At 41.8% G+C, this 16,268-nt stretch overlaps 1 protein-coding gene across 2 annotated transcripts; it reads right to left on the reverse strand.

The window, feature by feature from the left end:
• Positions 1-439: 439 nt before the first annotated feature.
• UTP18 (UTP18 small subunit processome component) lies at positions 440-15,761 on the reverse strand. Of its 2 annotated transcripts, none has more exons than XM_057379378.1 (14): positions 15,407-15,749; positions 15,177-15,304; positions 14,981-15,076; positions 14,134-14,213; positions 13,813-13,901; positions 12,806-12,931; positions 11,825-11,999; positions 11,391-11,491; positions 10,547-10,637; positions 10,105-10,228; positions 9,015-9,189; positions 8,155-8,297; positions 7,467-7,526; positions 440-758 (listed from the first exon to the last, which is right to left on the reverse strand). In XM_057379378.1, the coding sequence occupies exons 1-13, from the start codon at positions 15,722-15,724 to the stop codon at positions 7,502-7,504; spliced, it is 1,671 nt and encodes a 556-aa protein (XP_057235361.1). In that variant the 5' UTR covers positions 15,725-15,749; the 3' UTR covers positions 440-758; positions 7,467-7,501. The 2 variants fall into 2 exon arrangements, with proteins under 2 accessions (XP_057235361.1, XP_057235362.1); XM_057379379.1 differs by lacking the exon at positions 440-758 and adding an exon at positions 6,695-6,854 and having other exon boundaries at positions 15,407-15,761.
• Between the last annotated feature and the right edge of the window lie 507 nt (positions 15,762-16,268).

The raw sequence follows: 16,268 nt of genomic DNA on the forward strand, positions 1-16,268 counted from the left end.
AATTATTTTTAGCAATAGGTCCAATGCTGGCTGCATGTTACTGAACACTTTTGTTTTTTCCAAATTACCCTTTGAGTCTTGCAGCCTGCAAAAGTCAGATTAAAATTCTCTTAGTGTCTTCTAGTCTTTTTTGCCAGCTGCTGGGTGATCTTTCTACTCTTGTGCATGTCACAGCCCCTAATTATCAGACCTACCCCTCAGATCACTGGAATTCACTTTATTGACAGGGAACCAGATAGAYAATATAAAAGATTGTCTCCTTCAGGCTTTGTGTACAAATTTGCTGCTCAGAGATTAGGGGAGAAGTTTCTTCCATCTCTCAAAGGTTTTATTTAATGTGTCTCATACAGAGTAAAGACAGATGGTTACAAAGTGTTCAGGAACTTAGAAAAAACTCAGTTCAAAGCAGCTCTAGCGTTATTAGACAGGCAGAGACCAAGAAATTTATTTAATTTAAAACAAAGGTAGTTATTTCTGCCTTTACTATGTAAAATTTTAGACAATTTGATTGCATTTATTTTTCCCCCAATGCCCTCCTCCCCGTTCCTGGATTGCAATTTCATCTGYACCCACAAAGAACCTACAAATCTTTGTTCCAGACTGAATTTTCTGCTACAAACCRAACTTTTGTAAGAGAAGCATCTCTGCAGAAACCTGCCAGAGCTGACAGATTAGTACGAAACTCGGATACAGATGTCAGTTCCCACAGAGGCAGCATTCTTCACAAAAATCTCATCAGCACAGTCACTTTTAAGTATCTGGGGAAGAAGAACAGATTGGAGAATCAATGAAATAACTTCAGTATCATCCAAGAACTGCAAATCAGTGCAGAAGGAAATAGCAGGCRTGCATGCAAGAGCAGAACAAGGCACAGCCTTCAGAGAGACAAGCTAATCTAGTGGGTTTTTTTAAAAAAGAAGTAACATAAAATCAAGAAAATAAGCTGAAATTCCCATTTCTGACTCATTTCAGGTAATTCATTTCACCGCTGATATGAGCCCTGTATTACTGACTATGTAATATAATTAAATTACACCCTTGCCTTATAGCAAAACCCTTTTGAGCCCCACAGTGAGGGGGCTGTGGGTAGAGGATAAAAATCCAACAGCACAGAAATATTTTATTTTTCTACTATTATTATTATTATTATTATTATTACTATTACTATTTTTTTTAATATATAATCTTTGCCCTGCTGGGCTCCAGGACACTGACTGGATTTAGGTCCAGCCTTCACCATAAGATTACCAAATGGCCACTGCATTAATGGACATTGCAACAGGATGAGATTTTAGCAAAACACTTCTCAGATCACAGCCATCTGCACCTTTGTCTGTGTCTATCCTGAATTTTATGCCAACACCTTGAGGGATGTGAGCAGCACGGATTCAGCTTCACAGCCCTCCAAGACAAGAAGTTTGAGGCTGCAGCATTTTTTTCCAAAAGCTGGAAGAAAGCRAAATWCRKAATCCCCACCCTACAACAGTTCGGKTTACAGCCCTGAATTTCAAACAGGTTTTCAAATCTCCCAAGAGCTCAGACTAAGCCCAAAGTTACATCAGTCTGTTTGGGAAGTTTAACTGCAAAATTTAAAACTTTTGATTGACTCCATTATAATCTGAATTCCTCGGTATTAGAGGAATGCGTTTGCGATCAGGGCTGATGTCACACATCACTTAAACCAGGAATAAGAGTCACAAAAAAAGGCTTTTCCACTCAGCTGGAAACAACATTCAATCTTGGCTTTTTCTGTAAGTGAAACYTGCACACTTGAGGGATCCCAAGCACAGCCTCTATTCTTTCCCACAATTATCCTTGAACAAGTCATTTCATTCAGCTGTAACAGGCCAAGACAAATTTGGGGCTAGAAAATCAGCATGGTTTTGTCAAACAATGCTCCTTTTTACTTTTTCCTCCAAGAGAGAAAACTTTTTTGGGAATTTGCTCAAATTTTGCCAAGTATCCATCCATAATACCCAAACTTTTGCAGTAATTAATGTTAATTGGCACAGAGCACTCCATCCTATGGCTTCATCTCAGCGTGGTGGAAAACTCAGCTGAAATTCTCCAGAACTGACAGCCCATGAATTSCACTGCAGTTCTTACAAACTGCTTGGGGGCCTGGCTCCACCAGACAAATKGATGCAGATGGAAGGCTAGTTTGTGTTAATATAGACATAAATATTTTTATGAGCAATGATGGCTGTTCCACACCAAACGAACTCACAGGAATTTGTCTCACGTTCACGGATCCTGTGTCGTTTTGCTGTGGCAAAAGCGCTTCTCGGGTGTCCTCAATTAAATGTAACCTTGAATTTCCTATTACCAAGGAGCTTCCCATTCATTCTCAAATTGCAATCACTCCATCTCACAGCGCAGTGATCTTCCCTCCAGCCTTCCCTGATTGAGCTGAAGCATTATGCAGCCAGGACAGCGTGGTAACAACCATCCCACAGGGTAACAGATACTTGGATTCTGTTATGAATTACCCTTAGCAGCACGAATTCAATATTCTGCATAAGTCACACTGCAGAATCTGCGCACAGGGGGCACAATTTTTATTTCTACAGTCCAGTTCATAGTTTCCAATCTGTGAAGAAACTGCTGCTTCTACAAATTGAGCTGGGTCACTCCAGCATCTAATCCCTGTGTGCAGGAAAAGGAATTTTGTGTTGGTGTCCCAGGCTGTTGGAGCACACACAGGTATGGCTGTGACTGCTGTCACTTGGAACACATTTGTACAAATGAAGGACAACATTCTCCAAGGAAGGAAAATGCAGCCAGAGAGTAGAGGGAGAGTCAGAACAGGCTCTTGCTGCTGCAACATGTTCATTAGAGAAGCTACAGGGGGAAAAAAACCCCAAACATGGCTTAATTAATTAATTCATAATGCAATTCCTCCCACTGTAGCAGGGCTGATAGTCTTTCACTGAGTAACCAAAACAGTCTCATGGACAGCAGGTTCCTGAGTTTCGAGTGACTGTGCAAGTTTTTGAACAATTATTTTTTAATTGTAAATACTCCCAACACCTTGTCTCTTCCATAACTTGGAAATACGCACCCAAAGCTTAAAACAAAGATTAAAGAAGCACAGAAAGCCTTTGTGTTTTAGGGTGTGGTGCATTCTTTTAGTTGAACACTACAGGATTTGCAGACAGAACTCAGCCTTMACAGAATGGGTCTTCAAAGATCCTCAATTGAAGTTCCACCCCACCAAGTTTCCASCCATGTACATCTGTTAAAAACATCTCACTGGGCTGAATTTCTTCAGTCAGTCCCAATTCAGTTGAAGCTGACTGAAAATACAATAGAATGCAAAAATAAAATCCATGATAAATACAGATCCCTGATTTCTGGAGAGGCAGAAGGAGATCAACGGGGAGGAACCAAAGTCAAGGCTCCTGCATCACCTTTCCCACCTCCCCTCTGCTTCTGTTCTTCCTCCCAGCTGTTCAAGCATAATAAAACATTCAATCCTGCACACACAAGATGAGATCTCCCATGGCAGGAAATCTTAGGAGCAAAATACGGCACCCTGAAGACTCAGATCTCCAGCACAATTTCAATCTCTGTTACAGAAACCAAACCATCTTGCAGCCATTTCCAAGTGTCTAATCAGCTTGTAAGGTTTCGTTCAGGTTAAGGGGGTCTCAAAGCAATTTGATCAGATGGAAAACTTACATAGTTTTAATAATTGGGAGTAAAAAAACAGAGCAAGTGTCTGTGTTGGTGCTGCAGGATGGGTTTGGCAGAATTGTCACCTCACTGTGACACAASAGAGGAACATCCAGGTACCCAAGAGACGCTTTGTTCCAGAAAAAAAAAACAACAATCATTGTTCCATAGTTTCAACAGAGGAAATGCAAATAAARACAGCCACGTGTCATTAAGAGCTGCTGCTGTTTGTGCAGAGGAAACACAGCACAAAAACGGCAGAACTCAGAGGGAGAGTCAGCACTGGTGTTCGGGCACCTGAGGGACCCCAGAGGGACTGCACAGACTCATTTCAGACACCCTCCAGAGGAATTCTGCATCCTCCCTGCAGATCTGACAAATCAGAGCAAAAAAATGAATTTAGAGATCACCAAAGGTCTTGCAGTACTTCAAGAGCCCTTAGGCAAGGAATCAGCTCCTTTCCAAGGTGTGCCATGAATATCACAGCACCTGGATGGGTTCAGCACATCCACAGAAAGAATCTAATTYGCTGTCTGATCAGCAAGCAGCTGGAAAAATCATGGAGCAGTTGAAACAGTTCCACATGGAAGAGATTTACAGAACCATAACTTCCCAAATAATTCTGAGAGCAGCAATCTTGGATATTGAAYGAGGCACGGGAGGAAAGAAAAAAAGATCATTCAGTCCTTCAAGAATTTGCTAAACTTACACCACAAACAGAGCTCCTAGACAGGTGCACAGTCAAACAGCAAATTCAAGACAGAGTGAGTTTCAAACCAAATAATTCTCTAAATACCCAGTGTTACTCTAATATCTAGACAGGTTTTTTGTTCTTGGAGGTTTCCTTTTAAGCACCAACCAGCCTAATTCTCTTTAGCTTGCAAAATCGGACAAGATCACAGCCTGGAGGGGAAAGGCTGCCGTGATAAATATTTCATGGGCTACATCAATAAAATTTATTTTGCCAAGGAGAATGGAAGGAGAGGAAAAGCASAGAAATAATTCATTAAAAGAACTTGAGCTGAGCAGTGCTGGGAAAAAAAAAGCCACGCTAGGAAAAAAGGAATTAAACACAGAGGTTTTAAATGGGTCAGAAGCTTAAGTACTCTAAACACATGGCAGACTGACAAAGAGCTGAGCTTTTCAGAATGAGAGCACTGCAAAGTGTGTACTTAACAGTAATTCACCCCTTCCCGAATAAATATCCCTAGACACACAAGTAGCAGTTCCAGCTTCTTGCCTATAATCCAACTTTTAAGAACCCCTCAGCACATGAAAGCACCATCGCTCAAAACGCATTAYAGAATGCAACAGGTACCTCGAGGTTTCCTTTCTCAGAGCAAAAGTCTTCTCTATTTTATGTTGGATGGGGCAGTAAGTTATGTTTTCCAGAAGACAAAAATGCAGCAGCAAGGATTTTTTAGTATAAAGCTTAAACTTTCCTGTAGCGCTTAAAATTTGCAACTTATTCACAAAAATATCACAGAATTCACAAAAAATAAATGTTCAATCTCTCCTTCCTTCCTTCTCCTACTTGAAGCCATTTGCAGTGATGCAAGAGTAAACAGAACCTCAGTTTTATGTCACCTTTTCCATGCACTCCCCTGCTGGATCCAACTTGAGACTTCTTACAACCAGAGGAAAATCAGCAGAAATAAGTCCAGAAAACAAGTCCAGGACCCAGTTAATTCCCAAATTCTAATCCCAGATCTGCCAATCACTTGCTGGATGGCTTTGAATCAATGGAATTGGGCATTTTGTTTTCAAATGGGTAAACATACTGGGCAAAGAGTGGAAAAGTCTCAGGACAAGTAGATGAAATGCCATTAAAATCCTTCACTGCTACTTCAGGGAGATTTGGTAACAGACAAAATCTACCTTTGTAGAAATYTTTCATTTGAAATTATTTAATAATTTAGTGGATGAAGTCACACTTCTTAAAATTGAACTTAATTTTACTTAATGATAAAATACAGGGATGATGAGAAAAGCTGAATTTTGTTACCAACCACAACTAAACCCTCTCCCATCAGCAGAGCTTCTCTCAGCACAAACWGATCAGCACCACCCAACAGCCAAATGTTCCAGAAGTGATGCTGAGCTGCCCTCTAGTGAAGGCAGAAAAAACTTCCAGCAGCTGCATTTCTCAAATTCCAGTCTCAGACACAGATTTTACCCAGATTTGTTTATAACAGAAGAATCCTACAGCAAGCATTCTAATACAGTATGCTCATGATTTAATTTTACTCTTCCATCCAAGGGTCTTTAGTTTAAGTTTACATTAAACACTTTGCTCAATTTAACACCTCCAGAGCATATTCTGCTTTTTCCAAGATTTGTGAATTCAACTTCTCATCTGACAATGAATCACTGGCAAAGCCATTTCAAAAACCTATTATATCTAAACATAYATTTTATTTTTTAAAACAGTGTAAGAATGCACCAGTAGGTTCCTATATTTAATAATTTTGACACAGTTGTAGAATTAAATTTTTCTCATTTTCTAGGATGTCACTCTCCCTGAAGGCTTCATGACTTCATTGCTGGTTACTGGAGCACCTTGACTGGTGCTGCTCCTGCCCAAAAAGCTCCCCTGTGGGTCAGACATGGATCACAATTTATTCAGATAAAAYTGAGGTATTCCTGAAGGATTAACCCCGTGTTGGATGCAGCTGTTTCTGTGGCACAGGAAGCAGGAAAAAAAAGTGAGAGTGGAGTTTCTTCACCTTTCCCTTTGAAGCTACAGCTGGGAATTTGGGCTGAGCTGCAACACCAACAGCAGCAGGGTCTCAGGGGAATGGGCAGCAAAATRCTGCTTCTAACTCTACCTCATGTGAACCAGGTGATGGAAAAGCTCCTGCTACATGCACAGAGCAGAGGTCAGTTTACACAGAATTTGTTTCAGCACTGAATATTTCACATGTTTATAATAATTAAGATGTTTAAGCACTTCTGGAAGACACCAGCTCGAGTGTCAAGCAATAAAATCTCACTTGTGAGCTTACACAAAGCATTGGAATAAGTTGAAACAATTGCCTGGGAACTTACCAGGTATATTTATTTTTTTAAAAAAAATTGAAAATACATATGTTCGATTAGTATTTCATAACTTTCATATAAAATAACAAAAAAAAAAGTTTTGATTTTGTCAGCATCCTTGTAACTGCAGGTTACAACACCTGGGGAAAGACCAGTAAAGAGAATTTTGTTAGTAAATTCCAAACACTGAGCCATCACAAAATTCAGTGCAAGCTTCACMTGCAGCAGTCAGAGCTGCTCCCAGTCTGAACAAGTTCAGGCTCCCCTCATTGACAAAGGTTTTGCCAATCTGAACTGCTCTCAAGGCTACAGGTTTTTCCAGTTTCCCAAGAAGATGTTCAAGTGCACAACCTGCACACAAACCATGCTTCAACTTTCAGTAATTTATGCTATGGGAATGTGAAATGGTGCAGACTGGTGTGGGCTCAAAAGGCTCCAGGACTGGACAAGGAACTGCAGCTGTTTATCAGCATTGCTGTGTTTGATTTAAACATAATCAGATTTTAAACTTCTGCTCAGTCCTGCTGACAGCAGTTTTCACTAGAACAATTTCCACTTTCTGCATTATCACAAAAGCTGAGAGTGACCAGGCCAGCCCCACTCCAGCCCATCCTCCTGCATGAGTGACCCAGACAGGTCAAATCTCACAGGGCAAAGAAATTCTTCATGCCCTCTGCAAAGAAGTGGAGGCAGCAAAATGAAAATTTTGAGGCTCCTCAAGCCAATGTTGTCACCAGTTCTAGTGCTCTCACCTCAGTTACTGGTTCATTTTCTCCTGTGTCTTCTTTTAGAAGGATGAATAATGTTTCAGCCTAAAGAAAGAAAAAAAGTTGAGAGAAATCTAAAACTTCTCAGTAACCTGTTGAAGAAACAACACAAAGAAACAACAGCTCTTCAGCAGGGTCACTGAGGATCCTCAGCTAATCTGAAATATGGGTAGAGTAAAAGAAAACAACTATCCACCTGCTAGGATTCCTTGAAGTGCCTTTGTAATAAGCAGTTTAAGTTCAAATAAAGGACAAATCACAAGATTTATTCCCATTTAGGAATCCTTCTACAAATTTCCCATCAGACTTGGCAAATCATTAAAGTCTTATCTTAAATATATGACATTTCTCAAGCATTGCAAAGTTGTGAGTTGAAAAAAAATTAAATATTCCTGCTTGGAGTTAGCACTGCTCCTCATCCCTGACTATACCAGCAGGGAAGGAAAATTTTAAAAGTAKGGAAACATACTTTTTTTAATGTACTAATAGGGTGTATTTCATAATCAGACAATAACCAAGAGTTGTTTTCCAGCAGGGAAAGCCAACTCCAATAATTCATCAGGTGAAACTGAGATCTGGAAGTCAAACCTCATCATTTACAGCCATCTGCCCCATCTTACAGAACATAAATAAATACATTATCTGGGATGAATGGACCTAACTCAGTACCCACCTAAATAACAAAGCTTTGCCTTTGTTATTCGCTACAGAGAAATAACCACTCCTGGGAGAGAAGTCCATGGATTGAGTAAGATAAATCTGTTTYCTTCTGAACACTGGGAAGTTTGAGAATACAGTATATGAAGGGAGGTGCACCTGTTGAGAAATGGGTCAGAAGTTAAAATTAGAAAAAAAAAAACTAAAAATGAAATTAAAATACATATTTATAATTGAGAGTCAATGTTAAGTGTCAATGTTCAGGTATACCCCTACCCTACATGACTATAYATAGAATTCTACTGGAGAAAAGGAGCAGGGGACACACCATGGAACCAATTACTGCAATTSTCAGGCCTGAAAATCCTCAGATGAATTCAACAATTCCACTGTTGGCCAGAATTCTGATAAGGCTGGCAAAAAAAAAACTCTACAGTAAGATGGTTACAGTTACCAGCTGCTGAAAATTCACATTTATTGCTGAGTTGTATTTACAGCACTGAAACAGAATCACAGACTGGATTGGCTGGAAAGAACTTTAAAGTTTTCATCCAGTTCCAACCCCTGACATSGCAGGGACACTTTCCACCAGACCAGGTTGCTCCAAGCCCCATCCAACCTGGCCTTGAACAATTCCAGACATTTTAGAGGGCATTTTAAAAAGGGTAAAAGGTAAACTAAATCATAAAATGCTATTTTCAGAGCAACTTTATGAAAGGAAATAAAATTATATATTCTTGTAAATGTAGAGTGTCTTGACCATGTCCTGATCTGGTTGGTCCAAAACCTTTTGCAGTATCTGTACCTGCTTTATTATGACACTCAAAGTATTTTTATCAAGATGTGAAAGAAATATTGCAATAAAGAAGAACATACCAATTTGACAGCCTCATCAGTGTCACGGGAAGCCACTGCCAGAATCTCYGTGGTGGGGTTGAAGGTCACACAGGTGGCAGAAGTGACAAGGTTCATTATGGCTTTGACAGGTTTAGGATGGTTTTCTTTGAGGCAGACATCAGTAGTGTATAAATTGACAACTCCAGAAGACGAACTAAAGAAAGAAATGAACAAAAATTATRCCAAAAGTCACATTTCAGTACATATTGTTATCTATAGCCACCACTCACCTGACAATSTAATTTCTAATTATTTACTGGAGTCGTAATAATATTTTGTTTGGAGCTCAATTTTCCTTTGGAGTTTCTAACAGTATTTAATGGAGGGGTTGAGCTTTCTGCTGGTTTGAGTTTTCTTTTTACTTACATATTAAGAGACTCATTTAACTGTAGAGAGSCTTGATGAGCCCATCAATGAATTCAAAGCATTGAGAGCTTGGTATCAAAACATTCTGAAATAATTTCAAGGAGTTTTTTGTGGTTTTTTGTGTAACTGTAGTATAAGCTCACTTTAAAATCCTTCTCTACAGTGGCCTAAAATCCTTCTCTACAGTGGCCTAAATACATCAGTATTTATTTGCTATTCTCATTTACAAAAATTATTTATAAGAATTCAGACCCGGATGAACTAGCATCTCAATAAATAGATTTGGATAAACACTTTTAGCTTGTGGCTCTGAAGCCCCTTTCAAAAGCTAACTTGCTGCCTTGCAGGAGCCAAATTCAGAGGCCAGGAATGAGAACCAGAAAAGGGAGAAGACTCTGAATCAACATTCCTTATTATAGAGTTTGTGATTCCAGTCTGTGTGATTCCAAAATTAACTACTGAACCCATACATGGCAACAGTAACACCAATATCACTCCTGTTGTTTTAGGTGTACTCTAAGATTTTATATCCACAAAGAAAAAAAATAAACTATTACCATAAAATAGGTAATATTCATCTATTCATGTCTACTCCAAGCTTTTTAAAACTAAACCACCTTCCTATACTCTCAGCACCACCCATGAGTTCACTGAAGAGCTTCAAAATGGGATCAGAAGAAGCTGCCAAAGCCCAATCACTTACCCACATGCCACATACTGGTTGTTTTTTGAAACAGCAATGCACTTTCCTTCCAAAGAACCTTCATCTTCAAATTTGTGTAGGCACTTCCTGCTTCTCACATCCCAAATGAAAACTTCACCTTCCTCTGATTGCAGAATGAAGGAGATTAGAGAAACCACATAGACACAGCACTTCATTTGTCTACTTTGCTAAAATAAATTTAATTAGATGAGAACTATTAGCTCATTTATAATATCAAATATAGGATATTTAAAAAAAAAACAACCAAGATTTAAAGGCATACTGAAATAGTCAACTCCATTCTTTAATGATTGATCGTTTCTTTGTATTTTTAGGGAGATACTCTGGCATAATTTTTAATTTGCTTTTTAGAACAATAAGTGACTCCTAAGACATTATAAAATTTAAATGGAATGATGATCAGAGCTGTTGGAACACTCACTTGAATAGCTGTATATYTTACTGCTGTCTGGGGTGAAAGCAGAGGCAGTGCACCTTCCATTCACCTTCATGGTGCTGATCAGCTCCTTTGTCTGCAGGATGAAGAACAATGGTGACAGTCATTTTACCAAAAAAATCTGCAGGAAAGCTGTCTGCTGTTCCACAAAAATCTTAAATTAGCTACCCTGACATCCAAAGAACAGCAACAAAATTTTCAGTGCCTGCAGAGCAGAGCACAAGCTCCTGAGTCCAACCACAGATGGATCAACAAACATTTGTTTGCTGCCCCACCAAAGGGCCTGAGTTACACAACAGAACTGAACTTCTTCCTTTAAAAGCATTTTCCCCTGTGAAAGTTTATTAAAAAAATCCAGCTGCCATCATATGGTATWTTAAAATTCAGCTGAAAGATTGCTCTGTGCATTATGAATCAGTGCTTAGCATGATTCATGAACAGGGTACAACACTAGCACAACTCCCAAAAAAGCAGCCCTGTTTCTTTTACACCCCCAGGTGCCTGTTCCCAGGCTGTTTCCACTCATTTTGCCAGCACAGTGCYCRTGCATGCTTGAAATACAACACTGGCACACGACTTTTTCCAGCTGAAAACCCCACAGAACCACCCTGAGCTYCACCAGCCCCAAGGAGCTGCAGAGCAAAGCCCAAAATAATTCCCTGAAGCTGCAGTGGGCTGGTTCAGCAGTGCATTTTTGAGGGCTGTCAYAGGATGTGTCATAKCTTGGCTTCAGCTGGAAGTTAGATTGCCTTGCAGATRAGGTAAAAGCAGATTCAAAAGGGAAAAAGCAGCAAGKAAGTGGAGCCACATGAACCCTGCAGAATAATACCTTCATGGACAGCAAGTGAAGATAACCCGAGGTTCCAATTAGCAGCATAAAYGATCCATCCGGAGAGAGTTCAAAGTTTCTGAGAAATTTTTCCTCCACACCTTTAAAAAGAGATTTGAAACTTGAAATTGGTGTAATTTATTCTTTGGCCTCAACATTCARAGGTAGGATGAACATGACTAAGACCCGACTCCAGTTCAGCTTTTCATTTTCTGCAACATGCTGTCACGGTGAAGCTGAACTCAACCGTGCTCCTGTGTGTGATAATTAATATCCCAGACAAATTAACACTGAAGTTACTTTAGTTCCCTGAAGACAAGTTAAAAATACAACCTCCAACAACCCACTGCACTTCCTTTTAAAGCCAATTCATGTGGCATTGCTGTTTGGGACAGATTCAACTGTGCCCACACACTCAGAGCTGTAGAAATTACCTCGCACTTTTGGGATAGGGATGATGTTCCCAGCCATCATGTCATACACAAAGAACATGCTGTGGTGAGTACCAGTGGCTATAACTTGCTCTCCATCCATGCTGAAACGAGCTTTATAAATTGGAAAGCTCTCYAAATAGATGCTCTGGATTTTTGGGTTCCTTATACCGTCCACCTTTGAAAAAGAAAATAAGAACCAGTTTGTCATATTGGGAATACACCAAATACTTTTACATTAAAAATTGCATCAGCTACCTAGCTGAGACTTAGGCAGTAAGAGTTTCATCACTATGAAACTTTAAACTCTTCCTCTCTCCTACAAGTGACCTGGCTCTTGGCTCCTCATCCCACCTAAAAGGCACTCCCAGCCTTTCTGATACACCTCGCACCTCTTGCCCATGCTTTTTTTCACTCCTATTCTGCTTTTTCTAAATGGGAGCATTGACTTTGATTTGATTTGTTTTTCCAGTGCAGCCCTGTGGGAATATCACACTCCACTTCATTGATATTAGGCCATTCTGAAAGTTCCTAAATAACATTAAAATCTTTTGTTTTCAGAGCAGGGCAGTGTCCCAGGATGAGCATCCTCCTGCTGCAGCACAGCCCCTCCATCCCCAGCATGATTTCACAGCAATTTGGCAGTCTCAAAGCAAAGTGGGCTGCTCCCCCCTCTACAAGCTCTCCCAACAACAAAAAACCTCATAAGTCTTTGTCACCACAACCTTAAACCAAACATTTTTAAACACAAATCTTCAGCTAAAAACTCTGATACAACTAAGTTTGCCTTGGTGTRAAGTCACAGCTGGATATTTCTTTCAAGTTGCCTTTAACCAAGGAATTTCCACTGTGACCACAGGCGTTACAWGTGCAGAGGAAGAGAGACAACAAAGTCTACCACTCCAGACTAATTCAAGTATTCCCATTTCAAAAGGAAGGCTCTGTGTCAGTCCCATTTGCAGAGCACAGCCTGAAGCTGCTCACCTGGAAGAGGGACACAGAGCGATCGTGCCCAGCTGTCATCACCACTTGGGCTGAAGGATGGAACTGCACCGTCACCAGCTTCCCATTGGCAAAACGCTCCTGGTTGGCAGGAAYGCAGGTGCTCACCTACAACACAGATCAGACAGTTTAAAAAACCCCAGCAATCACTTTTGAAGCCAGTTATTCTTTATGCTACTCGACCTCAAGCGCTGTGGTGAAGTTTTGGGCAGCACAAGGTGAGCAGAGCACACACAGCCAGTTCCAGGGAGCTGCTCCAATGCAAACACAGGCTGAACTCACCAGTTTGCTTTAAAACCAAGACTAAATGTAAAACCAGCTGCACTCTGACTCAGATGAGACAGCATGAGAAACACTCACTTAAGGCTGTCACTTCTCAAAGACCATCTAAGTAGCTTCAAAGTTGAGGGAAGTTTCCATCCCCCCTCTGCAGAAATTAAAATCCTACTACAAGATACTATTTAGAGTGCAGAAAATCTTATGTCAAACAATACACCTCAATTTATTGTTTCATGCTTTCTCCCGAACTATTCAATTTGTATATTGTCTAGAGCTTCTAGTTACAGAAACAAATTCACAAAATTGCTAACTTTACATAGAATCATTAATTTTACATTAATTTTACACTCATTTTACAAGAAGAGTCGAAGTTCGTTTCATGCTTTTTCCTGAACTATTCAATTTGTGTATTCTCTAGAGCTTCTAGTTACAGAAACAAATTCACAGAATCACTAATTTTACATGGAATCACTAATTTTACATTAATTTTACACTCATTTTACAAGAGTCAAAGTTGATTGTTTCATGCTTTTTTCCTGAACTATTCAATTTGTTTATCCTCTAGAGCTGCCAGTTACAGAAACAAATTCACAGAATCATTAACTTTACACAGAATTGCTAATTTTACATTCATTTTACACTAATTTTACAACAAGAGTCAAAGTGTGCACATGGATGAAGCTGAAGTGGAAAGATAAGGTCTSTCTTACCTTCAAAATCCCTCTTGGCAGGGACTCAGAGCTCGTTATGAAATTGCCAGTCCTGCGTAGCAGATCATCTTCTTCATCATCACTGTCACCTCATTAAACCAAAGCACATGGACACAGCTAATTGCACAAATTAGCCACAGCAAAATCTACACATTCCTCATTGAAATAAATTAAATTAAAGCACACTGAAGGAATAAAGCTGACTTATCCAGCATATTATCACACTACTGAAACTGAGAAAACACCAAAAGTAATTATTTTCTAGCAAGCTGAACAGGGAATCACAGAAACCCTTCTTAGAATAGTATTGGACATACTTACTATCACTCGAAGTCCTTTTGGATTTCTTCCTGTTTTCTAGATCAGCCCAGGCAGGAACTCCTCCCATGGCTTGCTGAAACCTTGCAAGAAAATGGRGAAGAGAAAAAAAAAAGTAACTTTTGTGAAAAAGTAATTCTCTTCTGTAAGTTCAATACCTACAAGATATATAGCCACAGTTTTGCAGGATTATTTACACTTAGAACACAATGCAAATTTTCAATTTTTTTTTTTTTACATTTTTAAGTTTTCAGTTTCTGATATAACTCTCTAGAAGACAGATTAGCTAATGCAACTTGACAAATTTAGTGGACTTTGGATAAAACAAGTATTAAACACATCAGTTCAGACAATGTTCATGGAAATTTTAGTAACTATTCTTAGTATTATTTGAGAATGAATAACACTGCAAATACTGCAGGAAACACTGGCTTTAAGGAGGCCACACGAGCACAGTGGATAAAGAGAAAAGTGACTTCGAATGTCACATAAACATATTTTATCTGACAAAACTGTTGGGTTAGAAGGGAGATCAACCCTCAGGGGATCACCCAGCCCAACCAGGGTCCCCTGGCGCAGGTGACACAGGAACACAGCCAGGTTGGTTTGGAATGTCTCCAGAGAGGAGATTCCATGACTTCCCTGGGCAGCTGTTCCAGGGCTCTGCCACCCTCAGTGTAAAGGAGCTCTTCCTAAAGCTGAGGTGGAACTTTTTGTGGCTTAGTTTATGGTCAGTGCCCTTCATCCTGTGCTGGGCATCACCTCCTAGCACCATCCTCCTGGCACCCACCATGGAGATCAATGATCTCATTTCAATAAAGCTAGCCACAAAAACATTAGTGAAACTCACTGCTCCTCAAGTCTTCTCTTTAGCTTTTTCTGAGTAAGYGTCGTCTCAGCATCGCTTTTCATGAAATCTTTCCTGTATTTATGGGTCATATCAACACTAGAAGRAAAAAACACAACACAAAGATGGTTCAAACCAAGGCCACTCGCAGCCACTCCTAAGAGTGACACCTAATTCCCACCAGCCAACCTGAACTCACTTATCCTCAGCTTCATCATCCTCATCCACCCAGGCCGGCTTTTTGGGCAGCAARTCACCTTTCGCTTCATTTTCCACCTCCGAATCGCTCGACTCTTCCTGGAGACCCTTCCCCTCTGCAGCAGAAACCTGAAACCAACCGAACGGGCGGTGTGAGCGGGGACACGGCTCGGAGCCGGGGGTGGAGCGGCACTGAGCACCGAGCACCGAGCGGGGCTGATTGTGCCGTACCTGCCGGGGCACGGCCAGGCGTCGCAGCAGCTCGTCCTCCTCCACGTTGAGGCTGTCGCCGAACACSAGCTCCTCCAGCTCCCGCTCGGCGCCCGACGCACGGCTCAGCGCCTTCAGGTGCCGGGAGCGCCGCGTCGCCTCTGTCGCCGCCTGATCCGCCACGGCCGGGAGCCGCTTCGCCGTCCGCTTGGCTTTTATCATTTTGGCCGCTTTGGTGGCTTCAGACGTTTTCTTCGCCGCCTTCATGCCGGGCGCTTTGGGTGCTTTCCCCGCTTTCCCCGCTGGCCGTTCCCGCCCCGCGGCCGCCGGGCCCCTCATCRCGCACCGGACCCGGAACCGGAACACGTGCGTCGGTCACGTGACCGCGCCCCGCCCCGCCCCCTGCCCGCGATTGGCTCGTGCCGCCGCCCTCCCACCCCAYGTGATCCAAGCCCCGCCTCCGGCGGCGAGCCGCGGTCACGTGACTCCTTTCTTTGCCTGCCTTTGCCCCCGCCCCCGCCCACCCCGCGTTCCACGTGACGGGGCCACGGCTGGGCYGTTCCATTGCGAGCCCGCGGGGGGGGAACCCTCTCTCTATGAGGCGACACGCGTCCCTCACCGGCTGCTGACCGGCGTCTCACCGGGAAATCCCGTTCGTGTCGCCGCTCGCCAGCGGACACGGCTGTTCTTACCGCCGCAAGCAGCGTTCTGGCGCGGAGATCCCCCCCGGTAACGAATGGTTTCGCCCAGAGTGGGGGGGATATATAGCAATGGGGCCGCCCCGCGCAGCCCGAGCCCGGCGGGGGCGTGTCCGCGCCTGCGCAGCCGCGCGCTCGTGTTGTTGATGTCCCGGCGGCCGCGGTCGGTCCCGGTCGGTCCCGGT

Source organism: Malurus melanocephalus, unplaced genomic scaffold (genome assembly GCF_030028575.1).
Source record: "Malurus melanocephalus ecotype Western Australia unplaced genomic scaffold, MMel_1.1 scaffold_403, whole genome shotgun sequence".
Taxonomy (NCBI): Eukaryota; Metazoa; Chordata; class Aves; order Passeriformes; family Maluridae; genus Malurus; species Malurus melanocephalus.